The sequence below is a fragment of the Henckelia pumila genome, chromosome 1, assembly GCF_033568475.1.
Source record: "Henckelia pumila isolate YLH828 chromosome 1, ASM3356847v2, whole genome shotgun sequence".
NCBI lineage: Eukaryota > Viridiplantae > Streptophyta > Magnoliopsida > Lamiales > Gesneriaceae > Henckelia > Henckelia pumila.
Window position 1 is genome coordinate 81,771,959 of NC_133120.1, and position 17,655 is coordinate 81,789,613.

General features: G+C 36.9%; 1 protein-coding gene across 1 annotated transcript; it reads left to right on the forward strand.

The window, feature by feature from the left end:
* Positions 1-13,421: 13,421 nt before the first annotated feature.
* On the forward strand, positions 13,422-13,943 carry LOC140866272 (secreted RxLR effector protein 161-like). The gene has a single exon (XM_073271236.1). It carries the CDS (start codon positions 13,422-13,424, stop codon positions 13,941-13,943), a length of 522 nt encoding a protein of 173 aa, XP_073127337.1.
* Positions 13,944-17,655: the final 3,712 nt, after the last annotated feature.

A 17,655-nucleotide genomic window follows, 5' to 3' on the forward strand; every position in this document is an offset into this window, starting at 1 on the left:
TGCATACCTTATGCTCGCTTCCCATGGATGTGAACCCCTCAGGCTGCTTCATATAGATTTCTTCCTTAATGTCTCCATTAAGAAAAGCAGTCTTCACATCCATCTGCCATATCTCATAGTCATACCATGCAGCTATGGCAATTAGGATTCTTATGGACTTGAACATTGCGACTGGTGAAAAGGTTTCATCATAGTCAACTCCTTGCCTTTGAGTATAACCTTTCGCCACCAATCGCGCCTTGTAAGTCAATATCTTACCATCAGGCCCAAGCTTTCTTTTGTAGATCCATTTACACCCTATTGGAACAATTCCATCGGGAGGATCCACTAAAGACCAGACTTGGTTAGTATGCATCGAATCCAATTCAGACTGCATAGCTTCAAGCCATAAATTCGAATCCGCATCAGAAATTGCTTCCTTGAAGCTTCTTGGATCACATCCAATGTCGGGTTCATCTTGACCCTCTTCAAGAAGAAGACCATATCGAACTGGAGGTCTAGAAGTCCTCTCGGATCTTCTAGGTGCAGGCGTGTTCAGCAATGGTTCCTGAGGTGTGGGATCGTTATTTTGTATTTCGGGTTCTTCTCGAACTTCTTCGAGTTCCATCATCTCGCCTTTCTTATCCAATAAGAACTCCTTCTCCAAGAAGGTGGCATTCCGTGAAACAAACACCTTTGTTTCAGCAGGATAATAGAAATAATATCCGATTGAATTCTTCGGATACCCCACAAAATAACACAAGCTGGATCGACTATCCAACTTATCTCCCACTGTCCGCTTCACGTAAGCAGGACATCCCCAAATCCTCAAGTACGAATACTTAGGAGCTTTGCCATTCCATAACTCGTATGGTGTTTTGTCCACTGCTTTAGTGTGGACGTTGTTCAACAACAATACCGCCGTTTCAAGCGCATAGCCCCAAAACGAAGGTGGAAGCTCAGTGAAGCTCATCATGGATCGAACCATGTCCAACAAAGTTCGATTACGACGCTCCGATACACCATTAAGCTGTGGTGTCATAGGAGGAGTCCACTGAGAGAGAATCCCATTCTCTTTTAGATAGTCCAAAAACTCGGTACTCAAGTATTCTCCACCTCGATCCGATCGAAGTGCTTTAATACTTTTACCTAGCTTGTTTTCTACTTCAGCCTTGAATTCTTTGAACTTTTCAAATGCTTCAGACTTATATTTCATTAAATATAAATACCCATACCTTGAATAATCATCAGTAAAGGTAATGAAGTAGGTGTGGCCATGTTGAGTCCCTACTCTAAATGGACCACAGACATCTGTATGGATCAAATCCAACAGATTCTGACTACGCTCAGGCTTCCCCTTAAAAGGAGATTTAGTCATTTTCCCTTTTAGGCAGGATTCACAAGTAGGTAGAGAGTTAATATCAGACATATCAAACATGCCCTCTCCCACTAGCTTGTTCATCCTCCTTGAGGAAATATGACCTAGTCTAGCGTGCCATAGGTTTGCCGGGTTTTGACTATCGATTTTCCTTTTGTTTGTTGTCGCCGGTTTGTCAATACAATTCACTGGAACGTCTTTTAGTTTTAAATTATATAGATCGTTTTCAAGTTGTCCATTTCCAATTAAACATTCATTCTTGTAAATACTGCAAATCCCATTCACAAAATTACAAGAATAACCATCTCTATCAAGCATAGAAATAGAAATAATGTTTTTAATTAAATCTGGCACAAATAAAACATCTCTCAACAATAATTTAAAACCATTCTGCAAAATCAAACAAACATCTCCAATGGCCGTAGCTTCAACTCTGGAACCATTCCCGAGCCTCAGATGGGTCTCACCCATTCTAAGCCTGCGACTTCTTGTCATCACCTGCAAATCATTGCAAATGTGAGATCCACATCCGGTATCCAATACCCAAGAAGTTGTATTAAGTGACATGTTTATTTCGATATAGAACATACCCTTTGCAGTTCCAATGGCCGTAGCTTCAACTCTGGAACCATTCCCGAGCCTCAGCTGGGTCTCACCCATTCTAAGCCTGCGACTTCTTGTCATCACCTGCAAATCATTGCAAATGTGAGATCCACATCCGGTATCCAATACCCAAGAAGTTGTATTAAGTGACATGTTTATTTCGATATAGAACATACCCTTTGCAGTTCCTAACTGCTCAAGATACTCCTTGCAGTTGCGCTTCCAATGACCCGGCTTCTTGCAGTAATGGCAAACATCCTTGGATTTTCCATTGTTTGAAGCCTTTGTCTTTTGCTTCTTCTCGGGTTCCACTTTCTTGGGTGGGGCAGAACGTTTCTTGCCCTTCATACTTGGCCCCTTCTTAGCAGAAGATGAGGAGCCCACCAAGAAAGCTGGCTTATCCTTCTTAAGTGTGGATTCATATGTAACGAGCATATTGACCATCTCTTCAAGGGTGGCCTCTATCTTGTTCATATTAAAATTTATCACGAATCCATCAAATGAAGAAGGAAGAGATAGAAGCAGCAAGTCCACATTGAGTTCATGCTCCAACACCAAATCAAGGGTCGCTAACTTCTGTATGAGCCAAATCACTCGTACCCCATGATCACGGACCGAAGTCCCTTCACGCATGCGGCACGTCATCAACTCCTTAACAGTAGAGAACCTTTCAGCCCTCGACTGAGCCCCAAAAAGTTCCTTGAGTTGCGCGTGAATGTCAGCAGCATTCACCGTGTCCTCAAATCGCCTCTGGAGTTCATCAGACATCGAGGCTTGCATATAGCATTTGGTCTTGATGTCATGGTCACACCATGCATCAAGTTTGGCCAATTCCTCCGGACTTATGTCAGCTGGTGCTTCCTTCGGAGGTGCTTTCTCTAACACGTAGAGCATTTTCTCCGAAGTTAAGACAATCTTCAACTTCCGGAACCATTCCGTATAGTTGGCGCCAGTCAGCTTGTTTTGTTCGAGGATCGAGAATAAAGGATTTCGCGAATTCATTGTATGAAATACTGAAAAGGAAAACAGACATATATCAATGATTGTTTAACAATTTACTAAGACATAAAATTGGCGAATTTTATTTTATGAATCTCACTCCCACTATTTTAACGATTTCACCACCCTCTAGTGAAAACGGGAAACTTTTTCCTTAGTGAGAACATGGAGTCCAATTGACAAACTTATGGTCCCGAATAATATCAGCCAACCATAATTCTCAAAAGGTAGAGCCCAATTGCTTCCAAAGCAACCCCCATGTGTTTACCTCATGTCCAATAAGGGCCCAATAATATGACGCCGTTTAAAGTGACATGTCAAGATGACCCATCAATATTAAGTTGTGATAGACGGTCGCCATGTGGATCCCCCAATAATATGAGCCGATCCCATGGGAGTTCCACCCAACTTACAACATTTGTCGATCCAATGTACAGCTTTCCGACGGACGGGCCCCCCAATAATATGAGCCGGACCGTATCCGCGGGTAGCATCACATACATTGACCGTTGATGGAAGGTAGGAACATTTAAACAATATTTAAATTTCCTTTATTTATCTTGATATAAATTTTAAATCATATTTAAAATGAGGGATTTTATTTATAAAAATATTTGTCTCATCATATTTAACTTTATTGCATGCATTGCCGGATTCACGCAATTTATGTCTAAACATGCATACAATCATAATATCACATATTATATAGGATGATCGATTCCATTTCTAATTGACCCGTGGTTGCCAATCACGGGTCTTAGTCCAATCCTAGGTAATATGCAGTATGCAAATGCAATCCTATTACATATGCTTCCAATTTACATTTCTTCAGTCTTCATTGTCTGCTGGGCCCACCATCTTCAAATCTTGATCTCCCACTAAATCTAATGTATTTACAATAAATAACAATGACAAGTAGGGGATACATTTTTAGGGGGTGGGAACGGGCTATAAACCAAGCCCACTTTTATTACATATGACATTCATATCGGGCCATAAACCAGGCCCATTAATAAAACCAACAACAATAAAGACAAAATGTAAATTCCTAACATACACCTACAAAATTGGTCATGGCAATCGATCATCCTTATCCAATAACATTTAATTCAAAATTAATTTATTGGATAACATGCTGTGGCAATTCAAATTTAAACAAGATAAAATCATATTTTATATATAAAATCACATTTCACATATAAAATCATATTTTATCTCCATATCAAATAAAATCATATTTTATCTATAAAATCCAATTTTACAAATAAAATCATATTTTACTTAATATATCATAAGATCATATCTTATCATCAATTGTACCAAAATAATTGATTTCAAAATTCAATTTACGGATAAAATATTAAAATTTTCCAAAAATTCAAATTTATCCAAAATCAATTTTAAAATTTACGGACTCGAACAATTCGATCCGAAATCTCGTGAACCAATCAAAAACAATTTTTGACCGGAACAAAAATAAAATTTTAACATATTAAAATTAATTTTTAATAAAATATTAATTTTTCCCGCGGGCCACCCGGGACACTCCCGGGTTGGCCCGCACCCGGGGCGCGGGCCGGGGGCAGCCCGGCTGCCCCCTTAGGGCAGCGCCGTGCGCTGCGCTGGGCGGCGCCGAGCGCCGCCCCTGGGCAGCGCCCAGCGCTGCCCTGCGCAGCGCCCAGCGCTGCGCTGGGCAGCGCACGGCGCTGCCCTGGGCGGCGCCGTGCGCCGCCCTGGGCGGCGACGGTCGCCGCCTTGGGCGGCGCTGTGCGCCGCCCGGGGCAGCAACAATTGCTGCCCCACCGGGCAGCGATCCAATCGCTGCCCGGGTTTTGCCCCGAAAAAATTTTTTTTTTTTATTTAAAAATATTTATTTTGTTTCATAAACCGAGACTCAAAAATTTTGTACAATTGATTAATTCAATCGATTGATCTGAGCAACCTGGCTCTGATACCACTGTTGGAAAACTGGCGAGTTCCCAGACCAATTACGATTGATACCCGGTGCAGCGGAAGTTTAAAAATTTTTTCATGGAACGTTTCCATGGTTTGGGTATCAACCGTTCATCGATTGAATTACGTGTGTGTGTAAAATTTAAATAACAATTAAATAAATTTTACCTCAAATCTCGCAACGAGATTAATGGACACCAACAGAACAATTCTGCTCTTGTTGTCTCTCCCTGGAACCGATGAACGCCTTCAATCAGGTCCACGAACAGAGGTTTAATCCCTCTGATAGATTGCACTAGAAAATCTATCAGAAGTTTTCTGCGAAGAGATTACACGAATCTGATTCGTTATTCCTGACCGCGATTCAAAATCACAGACCGGAATTTTCTCGGGCAGAGGGGAAGGGTTCGGCCGATTTGTTGAGAGAGAGGCTAGGGTTCGATTTTTGCTCTGTCTCAAAAATTATGACCTGTTGTGTGTAATTTCTGTACTGAAATAACTTATTTATAATGCAGGCCACTAACACCTTAGGGCCCATTAGTCATAAGCTGGGGCCCGACAAGCAAAGCCCGCTCGTTCAGAAATTAATATAAAATTCATCGTGACTCCGATTGATGAAACGATTTCACCAATGTGCACAGAAACCATTTCTGCACGTTTTAAAGTCAAAATAAATTTTCCTGAATCCGAATTCAGTGGTTTCCAAAAATGTCCATCCCTATGTCATTTTAGGAAATCCTACTCCCTTACTCTTATTCAAGAAGTCCAACTCCTTAGTTCATTAAATTTAACTCTATAAATTTAACTATCTCAACGGGGATTAAAACTCCATTACACTGTGTGACCCTCAATGGTTCAGGGATACAGCTAGCCGTGGGCTCACAACTCCTTGTGACTCGGAACAACACTTTCCGACTTGCCCAACGAATCATGGTAAAGCGCCTAGCAACATCGCCCCATGATTCCCTAGGTATCACTGATAGTGCCTACAAGAACCAGTAGATTTTGGTTAGCGTACAGTACGGTCCCTTCATCCAAATATCCCGATCGAATCAACAACCATTGGTATATCGAGAGTCGCTCAAGATTCGATAACTATGCAATACATCTTGAAGATCAAATTAGTGACATCGCATGTGCTACTAAGAAACCATTTCTTAAATCACATCAAGTACTCTGGCCAGAGATTTGTCACACTAATATCTCCTCAGATCGCATAGGATATCCACACTCGCAAGTATGTGGTGAATCCTTGACAACAATGCATTGACTCCTATATGTGTCGTAACTGTACCCAATCTCGACACCTGATGACCCCCTCAGAGTCGGTAAACGAGTCAAAGCACAGTACTAGCATATAGAGTCTCCATGATGTTTCAAGTCGTAAGGACTAATGGTGTACAACCAAAACCGCGGACTTTATCCACTCGATAAGTGATAACCACTTGGAAAGTCCGGATAGGGTAGTTCGACTATTCATCCTATGAATATCCATTTGCATGCTTCGAACATCTCCATGTTCCCTACCAATGAAACGTGGTACTCCGCATCGCAAATGCTAGTCTCAAACTCGAGCGATCCTTATCCTTATTATCGGACGGCTCAATCGACTAGGAACGGTTTTAGAATATACAGTGACTATAAGATGTATTTCATGATAGACATCTTCATGTTCTACCACATCTTACATACACTATAGTATATTCAAGGTCTTTATCAAAACAACAATAGTATATCACAATATAACAATATGAAGTAATATAAAGTCATTGCCATAAAAGTGTAAATAATATTAAACAAAAGATTGTTTATACAAAGAGTCAACAAAGCCCATAGCCACACAGTTGGCTCACTGGGCACCCACTCTTACAACTGGTGAAAAGGTTTCATCATAGTCAACTCCTTGTCTTTGAGTATAACCTTTTGCTACCAATCGTGCCTTGTAGGTAAGTACCTTACCATCAGGCCCAAGTTTTCTCTTGTAGATCCATTTACACCCTATTGGAACAATTCCATCGGAAGGATCTACTAAAGACCAAACTTGGTTTGTATGCATCGAGTCTATTTTCGACTGCATAACATCAAGCCATAAATTAGAATCCGCATCAGAAATTGCTTCCTTGAAGTTTTTTGGATCACATCCAATGTCGGGTTCACTTTGATCCCCTTCAAGAAGAAGACCATATCGAATAGGAGGTCTAGAAGTCCTTTCGGATCTCCTAGATATAGGCGTGTCCATTGAAGGTTCTTGAGGTGAGTTGTCGTTATTTTGTATCTCGGGTTCTTCTCGAATTTTTTCGAGTTCCATCATCTTGCCTTTCTTATCTAATAAAAACTCCTTCTCCATGAAGGTGACATTCCTCGAAACAAACACTTTTGTTTCAGTAGGATGATAGAAATAATATCCGATTGAATTCTTCGGATATCCTACAAAATAACATAAGGTGGATCGACTATCCAACTTATCTCCCACTGTCTGCTTCACGTAAGCAGGACATCCCCAAATCCTCAAGTACGAATACTTAGGAGCTTTGTCATTACATAATTCGTATGGAGTTTTATTCACTGCTTTGGTGTGAACATTGTTCAATAACAATACCGCCGTTTCAAGTGCATAGCCCCAAAATGAAGAAGGGAGCTTATTGAAGCTCATCATAGATCGAACCATGTCCAACAAAGTTTGATTGCGACGCTCCGAGACACCATTCAGCTGAGGTGTCATAGGAGGAGTCCACTGAGAGAGAATCTCATTCTCTTTTAGATAGCTCAAAAACTCGATACTTAAGTATTCTCCACCTCGATCCTATCGAAGTGCTTTAATACTTCTACCTAGTTTGTTTTCTACTTCAGCCTTGAATTCTTTGAACTTTTCAAATGATTCAGACTTATATTTCATTAAATATAAATACACATACCTAGATTAATCATCAGTAAAGGTAATGAAGTAGGTGTGACCAAATTTAGTACCGATACTAAATGGTCCGCAAACATCTGTATGGATCAAATCCAACAGATTTTGACTACGCTCAGGCCCTCTCCCACTAGCTTGTTCATTTTCCTTGAAGAAATATGACCTAGCCTAGCATGCCAAAGGTTTGCCGGGTTTTGACTATCGTTTTTCCTTTTATTTGTTGTTACCGGTTTATCAACATAATCAACTGGAAATTATTTTAATTTTAAGTTATATAGATCGTTTTAAATTGTCCATTTCAAATCAAACATTCATTCTTGTAAATATTTCAAATCTCATTCGCAAAATTACAAGAAAAACCATCTCTATCAAGCATAGAAACAGAAATAATGTTTTAATGAAATCTTGGCACAAATAAAAACATCTCTCTCAAAATATAGCTTAAAATTGTTTTGCAAAATTAAACAAATGTTTTCCATAGCTTTGGATTCAACTCTGGAACCATTCCCAAGCCTTAACTGGGTCTCACCCATCCTTAGTCTATTACTTCTTGTCATCATCTGCAATTCATTGCAAATGTGAGAACTACATCTGGTATCCAATACCCAAGAAATAGTATTAAGTAAAATATTTATAAAATATATCCTTTGTAGTTCGTAACTACTCGATATACATTCTTTGCAGTTGCGCTTCCAGTAACCGGGTTTCTTGCAGTGATGGCAAACTTATTTAGACTTGTCCATCTTTGCATGTAACATTTGGTCTTGAGATCATGGTCCTACCATTTCTCTAGTTCGGCCAACTTTTCCGAAGTTACATCAGCCGGAGCTGTTTTTCGGAGGAGCCTTTTCTAACAATTAGAAAATCTTTTCCGAACTCAGGACAATCTTAACTTATGAAACCATTCCGTATAGTTTGCGCCAGAAAGTTTGTTTTGTTCGAGAATTGAAACATGTGGATTACGAAGATTCATCATAATGATATACTGAGATGAAACAGACAATAATCGATGATTGCTTAATTAATTTACTAAGACATAAAATATGGCGAAACTTAATTTTATGAATTTCACTCTCACTATTTTAACGATTTCATACCCTCTAGTGAAAACGGGAAACTTGTTTTCTTAGAGGGAACATGGAGTCAAATTGACAAACTATAGTCCCGAATAATATCAGTCAACCATAATTTTCAAAAGGTAGAGCCGAATTGCTTCCAAAGCAACCCCCATGTTTTTACCTCATGTCCAATAAGGGCCCAATAATATGACGCCGTTTAATGTGACATGTCAAGATGACCCATCAATATTAAGTTGTGATGGACGGTCGCCATGTGGATCCCCAATAATATGAGCCAATCCCATGGGAGTTCCACCCAACTTACAACATATGCCGATCCAATGTACAGCTTTCCGACGAACGGGCCCCCCCAATAATATGAGCCGGACCGTGCCCGCGGGTAGCATCTCATACATTGATCGTTGATGGAAGGTAGAAATATTTAAACAATATTTAAATTCTCTTTTGTTTATCTTGATATCAATTTTAAATCAAATTTAAAATGAGGGATTTTTAATTTTTAAAAATTTGTCTCATCATGCAATTTATGTATGCTTGCGGGATTCATACAATTTAGTCTAAAAATGCATATATCAATAATATCATATATTATTTAAGGATGATCGATCTCATTATCTAATCGACCCGTGGTTGCCAATCACGAGTCTAAGTCCAATCCTAGGTGATATGCAAGTATGCAATGCAATCCTATTACATTGAGCTTCCATTTACATTTCTTCGGTCTTTATCGTCTGCTGGGCCCACCATTGTCTTCAAATCTTTATCTCCCACTAAGTCTAACAAATTTACAATAAATTTCGATGACAAGTAGGGGATACATATTTAAGGGGTGGGAACGGGCCATAAACCAAGCCCACTTTTTATTACAAATGACAATTCAAATTGGGCTATAAACAAAGCCCATTAATAAAACCTTACAACAATAAAACCAAATGTAAATAACCTAACATACACCTACAAACTTGGTCATGGAAATCGATCATGCTTTTATCCAATAATTAATTCAATAATTAAATAATTGGATAACATGCAATGACATCATATTTAAAAAGATAAAATCAAATTTTATCTTATCCTTTCATAAGATCATATCTTATCATCAATTGTACCAAAATAATTGATTTTATAAAATCTAATTTAACGGATAAAATTTATAAATTTTCCAAAAATTCAAATTTATCCAAAAATCAATTTTAAAAATTTCGGACTCGAACAATTCGATCCGATGCCTCGTGAACCAATCAAAAACCATTTTCGATCGGACCAAAAACTAGAATTTCAAAATTTCAAAATTTTAATTAATTAAAAAATGAATTTTAATTTTCTCGGACTGCCCGGGACATTCCCGGGCAGCCCCCTCCTCCACGTGGGATAGGGCTGCCCACGTGGAGGCGGGCAGCTTCGTCGCTGCCCCGATGCCCCTGTTCCGTCAAAATTTTAATTTTTAAAACTCGTTTTGTTTTCAAAAAACCGAGGCCAAATATTTTGTACAATCGATTAATTTAATCGTTTGATCTGAGCAACCTGTCTCTGACGCCACTGTTGGAATAACTTGTTCAGATCAATTAAGAATTGATACCCGGTGCAGCGGAAGTTTAAAAATTTTATTTTTATATATGAAACGATTCCATATCATGGGTATCAAAACTTTACGATTAAATTATTCAAGTAAAAATAAAATCACAATTAAAGTTTTACCTCTTCAAGCAACGGCTTGATTATGGACACCAACAGAATTTAATCTGCTCTTCTTGTATATCCCGGGAACCGATGGCTTCACGATCAATCTCCGGAATCAGGTCCACGAACAGAAAATAAAAACCCTCTGATTGATTGCACTAGAAATCAATCAGATGTTTATCGATGAGAATAAACAGATTTGATCTGTCAATTCAGAATGTAATTTTCCGTAAAAATCACAAACTGAATTTTCTCAAAAAGGGACAGAGGATTTCGAAAATCCCCTTGAAATAATACGAGTGATTTTCGAAAATTTCTAGAATGAATTCATCTGATTTTCGAACACTACTCATCTTTTTATAGATAATTTCTAGACTAGATTAAGTTATGATTGTATTAGGACTCTAACTCCTTAGGGCCCACAATCCATAACTTAAGCCCAACAAGCCAAGCCCGTTATTATAGAAATTAATATAAAATTCATCATGACTCCGATTTATAAACCGATTTCATCAATGTGCACAGAAACCATTTCTGCACCTTTTAAAGTCAAGATAAAATTTTTGAATCCGAATTCAGTGATTTCCAAAAATGCTCATCCCTATGTCATTTTAGGAAATTCCACTCCCTTTTAGTTAAGAAGTCCCACTTCTCTTTTATTAAATTTAAATTTTTAAATTTAACTATCTCAACGGGGTTTAGTAATCCATTACTTGTGTGACCCTCAATGATTCAGGGATACAGCTAGTCGTGGGCTCACAAGTCCTTGTGACTCGGAACAACGATTTCCAACTTGCCCAACGAATCATGGTAAGAGCGTCTAGCAACATCGCCCCATGATTCCCTAGGTATCACTGATAGTGCATGTAAGAACCAGTAGATTTTGGTTAGCGTACAGTACGGTCCCTTTATCCATATATCCCGATCGAATCAACAACCATTGGTGCATCGAGAGTTGTTCGAGATTCGATAACTATGCATTACATCTTGGAGATCAAATAGTGACATCACATGTGTTACTAGGAAAACCGAGTAACCTAAAACACATCATGTACTCTGGCCATAGATTCGTCACACTAATATCTCCTCAGATCGCATAGGATATCCAAACTCGCAAGTATATGGTGAATCCTTGACAACAAAGCATCGACTCTTATATGTGTCATAACTGTACCCAATCCCGACACCTGTTGACCCCAATAGAGTCGGTAAACAAGTCAAAGTACAGTACTAGAATATAGAGTCTCAATGATATTTCAAGTAGTAAGGACTAATGGTGTACAACCAAAACCGCGGACTTTATCCACTCGATAAGTGATAACCACTTGGAAAGTCCGAATAGGGTAGTTCGATCATTCATCATATGAATATCCATTTGCATGCTTTGAACATCTCCATGTCTATTACTAATGAAACATGGTACTTGGCATCACAAATGCTAGTCTCAATCTCGAGCGATCCTTATCCTTATTAGCGGACGGCTCAATTGAATAGGAACTATTTAGAATATACAGTGACTATAAGATGTGTTTCATAATAGTGATCTCTCTTTATTCACTATCTCATCTTACTTACACTATAGTATATTCAAGGTCTTTATCAAAACATCAATAGTATATCACAATATAACAATATGAAGAAAGAAAAAAAAATGCCATTAATGAATGTAAATTATATTAAACAAAGATTGTTTATACATAGAGTCACAAAAACCCTTAGCCACAAGTTGGCTAACCGGACACCCACTCTTTCAGTTTCAATACCAGGGATATCACTTTTGATGAAACAAGATTAGGATACTTGGTAAACAAAGAACTGAATGTACAAGAAGAGGCTGCTATGAAAGAATCTCAGGCTGAGGTGGAGCTTATGAAGCTGAATTCCTCAAAGGAAATTGAGGAACACTCTGAAACAGTGCAACCAACTGATGATGTGTCAAGCAAGGAAGATTTAAGTACTTATGAGCTAGCTAGGGACAGAACAAGAAGAGAAACAAGACCTCCTCAACGACTTGGATATGCAGATCTAACATGGTATGCATTAACTATAGCAGAACAAGTGGAACAAATTGAACCATCTAATTACAGGGAAGCAGTGTCTGGAAAGCATAGAGTGCATTGGTTAGAAGCAATGAATGATGAGATCAACTTATTAATAAAGAACAACACTTGGAAACTAGTCACCAGACCAATGAAACAAAGAGTGCTTGGATGTAAATGGATTTACAAAATAAAAGTAGCTGGAAAACCAGATCACAAGCAGAAATTTAAAGCAAGATTAGTTGCTAAAGTTTATGCTCAAATTGAAGGGATTGACTTCAATGAAATATACTCTCCAGTAGTGAAACATTGCTCAATAAGGATAGTTTTTGCAGTTGTCACTAAACTGGATTGGGAGCTAGAACAGCTTGATGTTAAGACAGCTTTCTTGCATTGTGAATTAGAAGAGATTATCTACATGAATCAGCCGGAAGGTTACATAAAACCTGGAAATGAAAACAAAGTGTGCTTGTTGAACAGATCTTTGTATGGCTAAACAAAGCCCTCGACAATGGAATAAAAGATTTGATGATTTCATGATGAAACTAAATTTTCTGAGGAGCAACTATGACAGTTGTGTGTACATCATGAAGCAAGGGAAACAAGTGACACTACTTCTTCTACTCTATGTGGATGATATTTTGATAGCAAGCAAAGATAGAAGGGAAATTCAAAGAATCAAGGACAAGTTAAGTTCAGAATTTGAAATGAAAGATTTGGGCGAAGCCAAGAAGATCTTGGGAATGAGTATTCTGAGAGAAAGAGAATTCAGAAGATTAAATTTGTCTCAATCAGATTAGATGAAGAAGGTGCTACTGAGATTTAGTATGAATCAATCCAAGGAAGTAACCATCCCAGTAGCACAGAACACTAAACTTTCTTCTGAGCAGGCACCCAAAACCGAGGAAGAAAGGCAAGAAATGAATAATACTCCTTATGCTAGTGGTGTTGGAAGTATAATGTATGCTATGGTCTGTAGTAGACCTGACCTAGCATATGCCATAAGTTTAGTTTCAAGGTTCATGTCAAATCCTGGAGCAGAACATTGGAAGGCTCTTAAGTGGGTAATGAAATACTTAAGAGGAACATCACACTTGGGGTTAAGTTTTAAAGATCAAGGAAACAATTCAAATCCTATTGTAGGGTATGTGGATGCTGACTTTGCTGGAAATTTGGACACAAGAAATTCCTTAACTGGATTTGTGTTTACATTATTTGGAACAGTAGTTACATGGAAATCTACTTTGCAACCTGTCGTGGCTCTTTCTACAACAGAAGCTGAGTTCATTGCTGTTACAGAAGCTATCAAAGAAGCTATCTAGTTGAAGGGATTAGTCACAGAGTTAGGTTTTGAACAAGGACCTGTTGAAGTCTTCTGTGATAATCAAAGTGCTATCCACTTAGCTAAACACCAAGTTTTTCATGAACGCTCAAAGCATATTGATATCAAACTTCATTTTGTAAGGGATATCATATCAATAGGTGAAGTAGTGTTGAAGAAGATTGATACAGAGGATAATCCTGCAGATGCATTAACCAAGCCACTTCCACTTGTCAAGTTTAAAAAATGTCTTAACTTGATAAGTGTAAATGAAGGTTAGAAGGAAGTAGTGAATGACGAGCACTCAGACAAAGTAGAAGACAAGGTGGAGATTGTGAGAAGTGTGTCTTCGACTTTCTGGATCAGTCCTTCACTCATATCTTATTTGGGCTCAAGGATGTGGACTGGCCATTTATTGCTTTGGGCTTAAGTAAGGGAGCCCAATATCTAACTAATACACTAACTGTTAGTTAGTTGACAGAAGCTGGGTTAGTTATATAATGGGAGCTATGAGATCGAAGAAAGAGATATAAATCAGAAATTGGAAAAATACACAAGAAAGTACAAACTCTGTGAGACTCTTGTTCGAGAGAGAAAGAGTGATAGACGGAAGAGAAGAAGATAAACAGAGGAAGAACATCACGCAATACAGATGAATATGAAGATAAGATATTCATTGATTGTATCGTGATTGATTTAATTCGAAGCTTTGTAATCTTGAGACTTCTGTGGGTAATCAATAAAAGTGTCTGGGTGTTTCGTCCGTGGATGTAGGTCACTTTGACCGAACCACGTATATCGAGCTTTGTTAATTGTTCTTTGCAGTATTGTGTGATCTCATATTGGTGTAGTTCTAGCTTAGATAATCTGTAGCTTAAAAAAAATTAAAAATCATTTTGATACACGAATTATTGATAAAATGTCAAATTGGTGCATGAATTATTGTAAATAGATTAATTGCAACATAATCCAAATAAAAAGTCAGTTTTACCCTTAAATAAAATTGCAAGTACGATATTATTCAGTAAATATTCAACTAAACACACATTTTATTTTTAAAGTTATTTTATTGATTAAAATTGGAAAAAAAAATTTATATATATTTAAAAATTATAATAAATAAGAATCTAAAATTCAAATACGTGCAAATAAATATAACACATTTCATAATATATTAAAGAAACATGTAATTTGAAAATTCATACTAAAATTGTAATATATTAAAATCAATCAACTTTTAGAATATATTTGTTTTCTTAATATACGGTATCAATTAAAGATTCAACAAACCAATCAACGAAATTCCTTAAATATGGAGCATATTAAATCAAACCTTTCCTCCATCTGCCAGAAAAAATTCACAAACCCAATCTCATAGCCGAGGAATTGACAACCCTATCTCAAATTCAAACACATATTTTCAAAATCAATTACCACATACTCACATAAAAGAAAATTTCAAGATCGGTCTCAATGCTGCAACAATGAAAGTGCAAGTATTCTAACATAACAAATACTGCAGAATTTCGAATGCACCAAACAACAATGAAGCGACTGACAAAATGTACAATTATAAGCCCCAAAAGACAGAAAAAAATCATTCAAACAAAAGGTAATTCTTCTACTTATAATTTTTATTTAACTTTTGTGATTTAGTTGGTAGCTATGCATACCTTATAATGTATCTTTGAAATACATGATTTGAAAATTGTCTTTACCATTTTTATTTACCTGTAATTCTGTAATTTAACCTCTTTCGGTGGTATGCATCTAAAATTGATATAGATACATAAACATTTTCTTAAGATGATATTTCGATTGTTATCAATAAATTTCAAATAAAAATGCATTATCTACTATAGACAACTTAACTCTGAGAAGATATTAGTAGTAATTAATACTATATTGATAATCTGCAAATAAACAAAACATGGTTGAATAAATATTATACTTGTGTAGATTATGATATTAACTTATCTAAGTTAAATTTTCAATGTAGAAGGATATTTAAAACAACATATGATTTTAAGTACATGCATATATTGAATTCATCTATTAGTCATCCACATAATAATTACTAGAGGTGTCGAAATGGGATAGACCCGTTGGATTGGCCCGCCCCGCCATAAAAAATTGGTGGGTTGGGTTGGAAATTTTTTAACCCGCCTAAAAGATGGGCCGGCCCGCACCGCCCCGCTTAATGGTGGGTTGTGGCGGGTTGCGGGTTAGCCCGCAAAAACTCGTTAATATAGACGTGATCCCGCCGGGTTGGCCAGCCCCGCCACCTAAAATAGGTGGGTTAGGTTGATGTTTTCCCAACCCGCCTAAAATTTGGACCGCCCCGCCTAATGGTGGGTTACGACGGGTTTTGGGTCGGCCCGCCCTGCTGGCCCATTTTGACACCTCTAATAATTACCCAAAATCATTTATAATTACATGCAACATTTCAAAGTGTTTATATGTTTAAATCTGAATTTAACATACCTATCAGGATTTAAATAAACATTAGGAATTATTAACATGAAATTATTTGTTTTACTGAAAAATTTAAGAGTGAAATTTATTTTTGTTTAAGAATATTAAAAAATGATGGATAATCTTCCAATAAAAAAATATTTTTTTCGTTTGAAAGATTGTACAAATAACAACGTAAATATTGATCATACAAAATGATCTATGAAATTATGAATATGTTCAGAGAATATGTATTCATCGGTAGAAACATGGAATTTGTTTCAAATTAACAAAAAATTATAATCCGAGATGAATTAGATTTTATATCACGGATCTTTAAGAATATTTAGTCCTCGAAAATTTAAATTTTTTATTTCAGAACAACGAAACAGATTTGTATCACCGAATATACATAAATCATTCCTTGGTTTAACTTGAAGGTTGGAACTCTGGTTATGTTGCTGGGGAACATAGATCATTCTCTTGGCTTATGCAATGACACTAGATTGATATTGACGAGGCTCAAAAACCATGTTTTGGAAGGACAGATTCCGATTGGAAGTAATGTGAGTCACAAATTGCTTATTACAAGAATGTATTTGATTGTATCATATGCAATGACACTGTCCTTTGATTGTATCATATGCAATGACAACCAACAAAAGTCAGGGTCAATCATTGTCTCATGTAGGACTTTTTTTTAGAAATCTCGTGTTTAGTCTTGATCAGTTGTATGTCGTTGTATCTAGAGTTACGAATTCTAAGGGTCTCAAAATCTTGATATGTGATGACAAGACTAACAAAAAAATTCAACAACAAATGTTGTTTTTAAGAAAATTTCCAAAATTTATAAGATAATTTGTTTGTTTTCTAATTATATGATATAATCCATTTAACTAATTTGAATTTTAACTATTTGTTTTAATATTCATTTTTACTATTTTTTATCATTAATTGTATAAAATAACATCACGTACAACACACACGACATCTGTTTTATTTAAAGATCGTCTTTTATAGTTTTGAAATTTTTTCATGTTATTCTTTCATTGTAAAATTAAAGTTGTTTATATTTTAATTTAAGACTCGAAATTTTTCGCATCATCCACCAATTTAATCATACTATACGCGAGATATAATTCGTGCATCGCACGGGTGGAATACTAGTTTGTTTAATAATTTTCAAGTTCTCTTATATTTATTTCGATAGAAAATCTAATTTTTTAAAATTTTCCCAGAAAATTAAGAGTGTATTTGGG

Coding starts and splice junctions, on each gene's coding strand:
- LOC140866272 (XM_073271236.1), top strand. CDS start 13,422: ATGAAGAAGGTGCTACTGAGATTTAGTATGAATCAATCCAAGGAAGTA.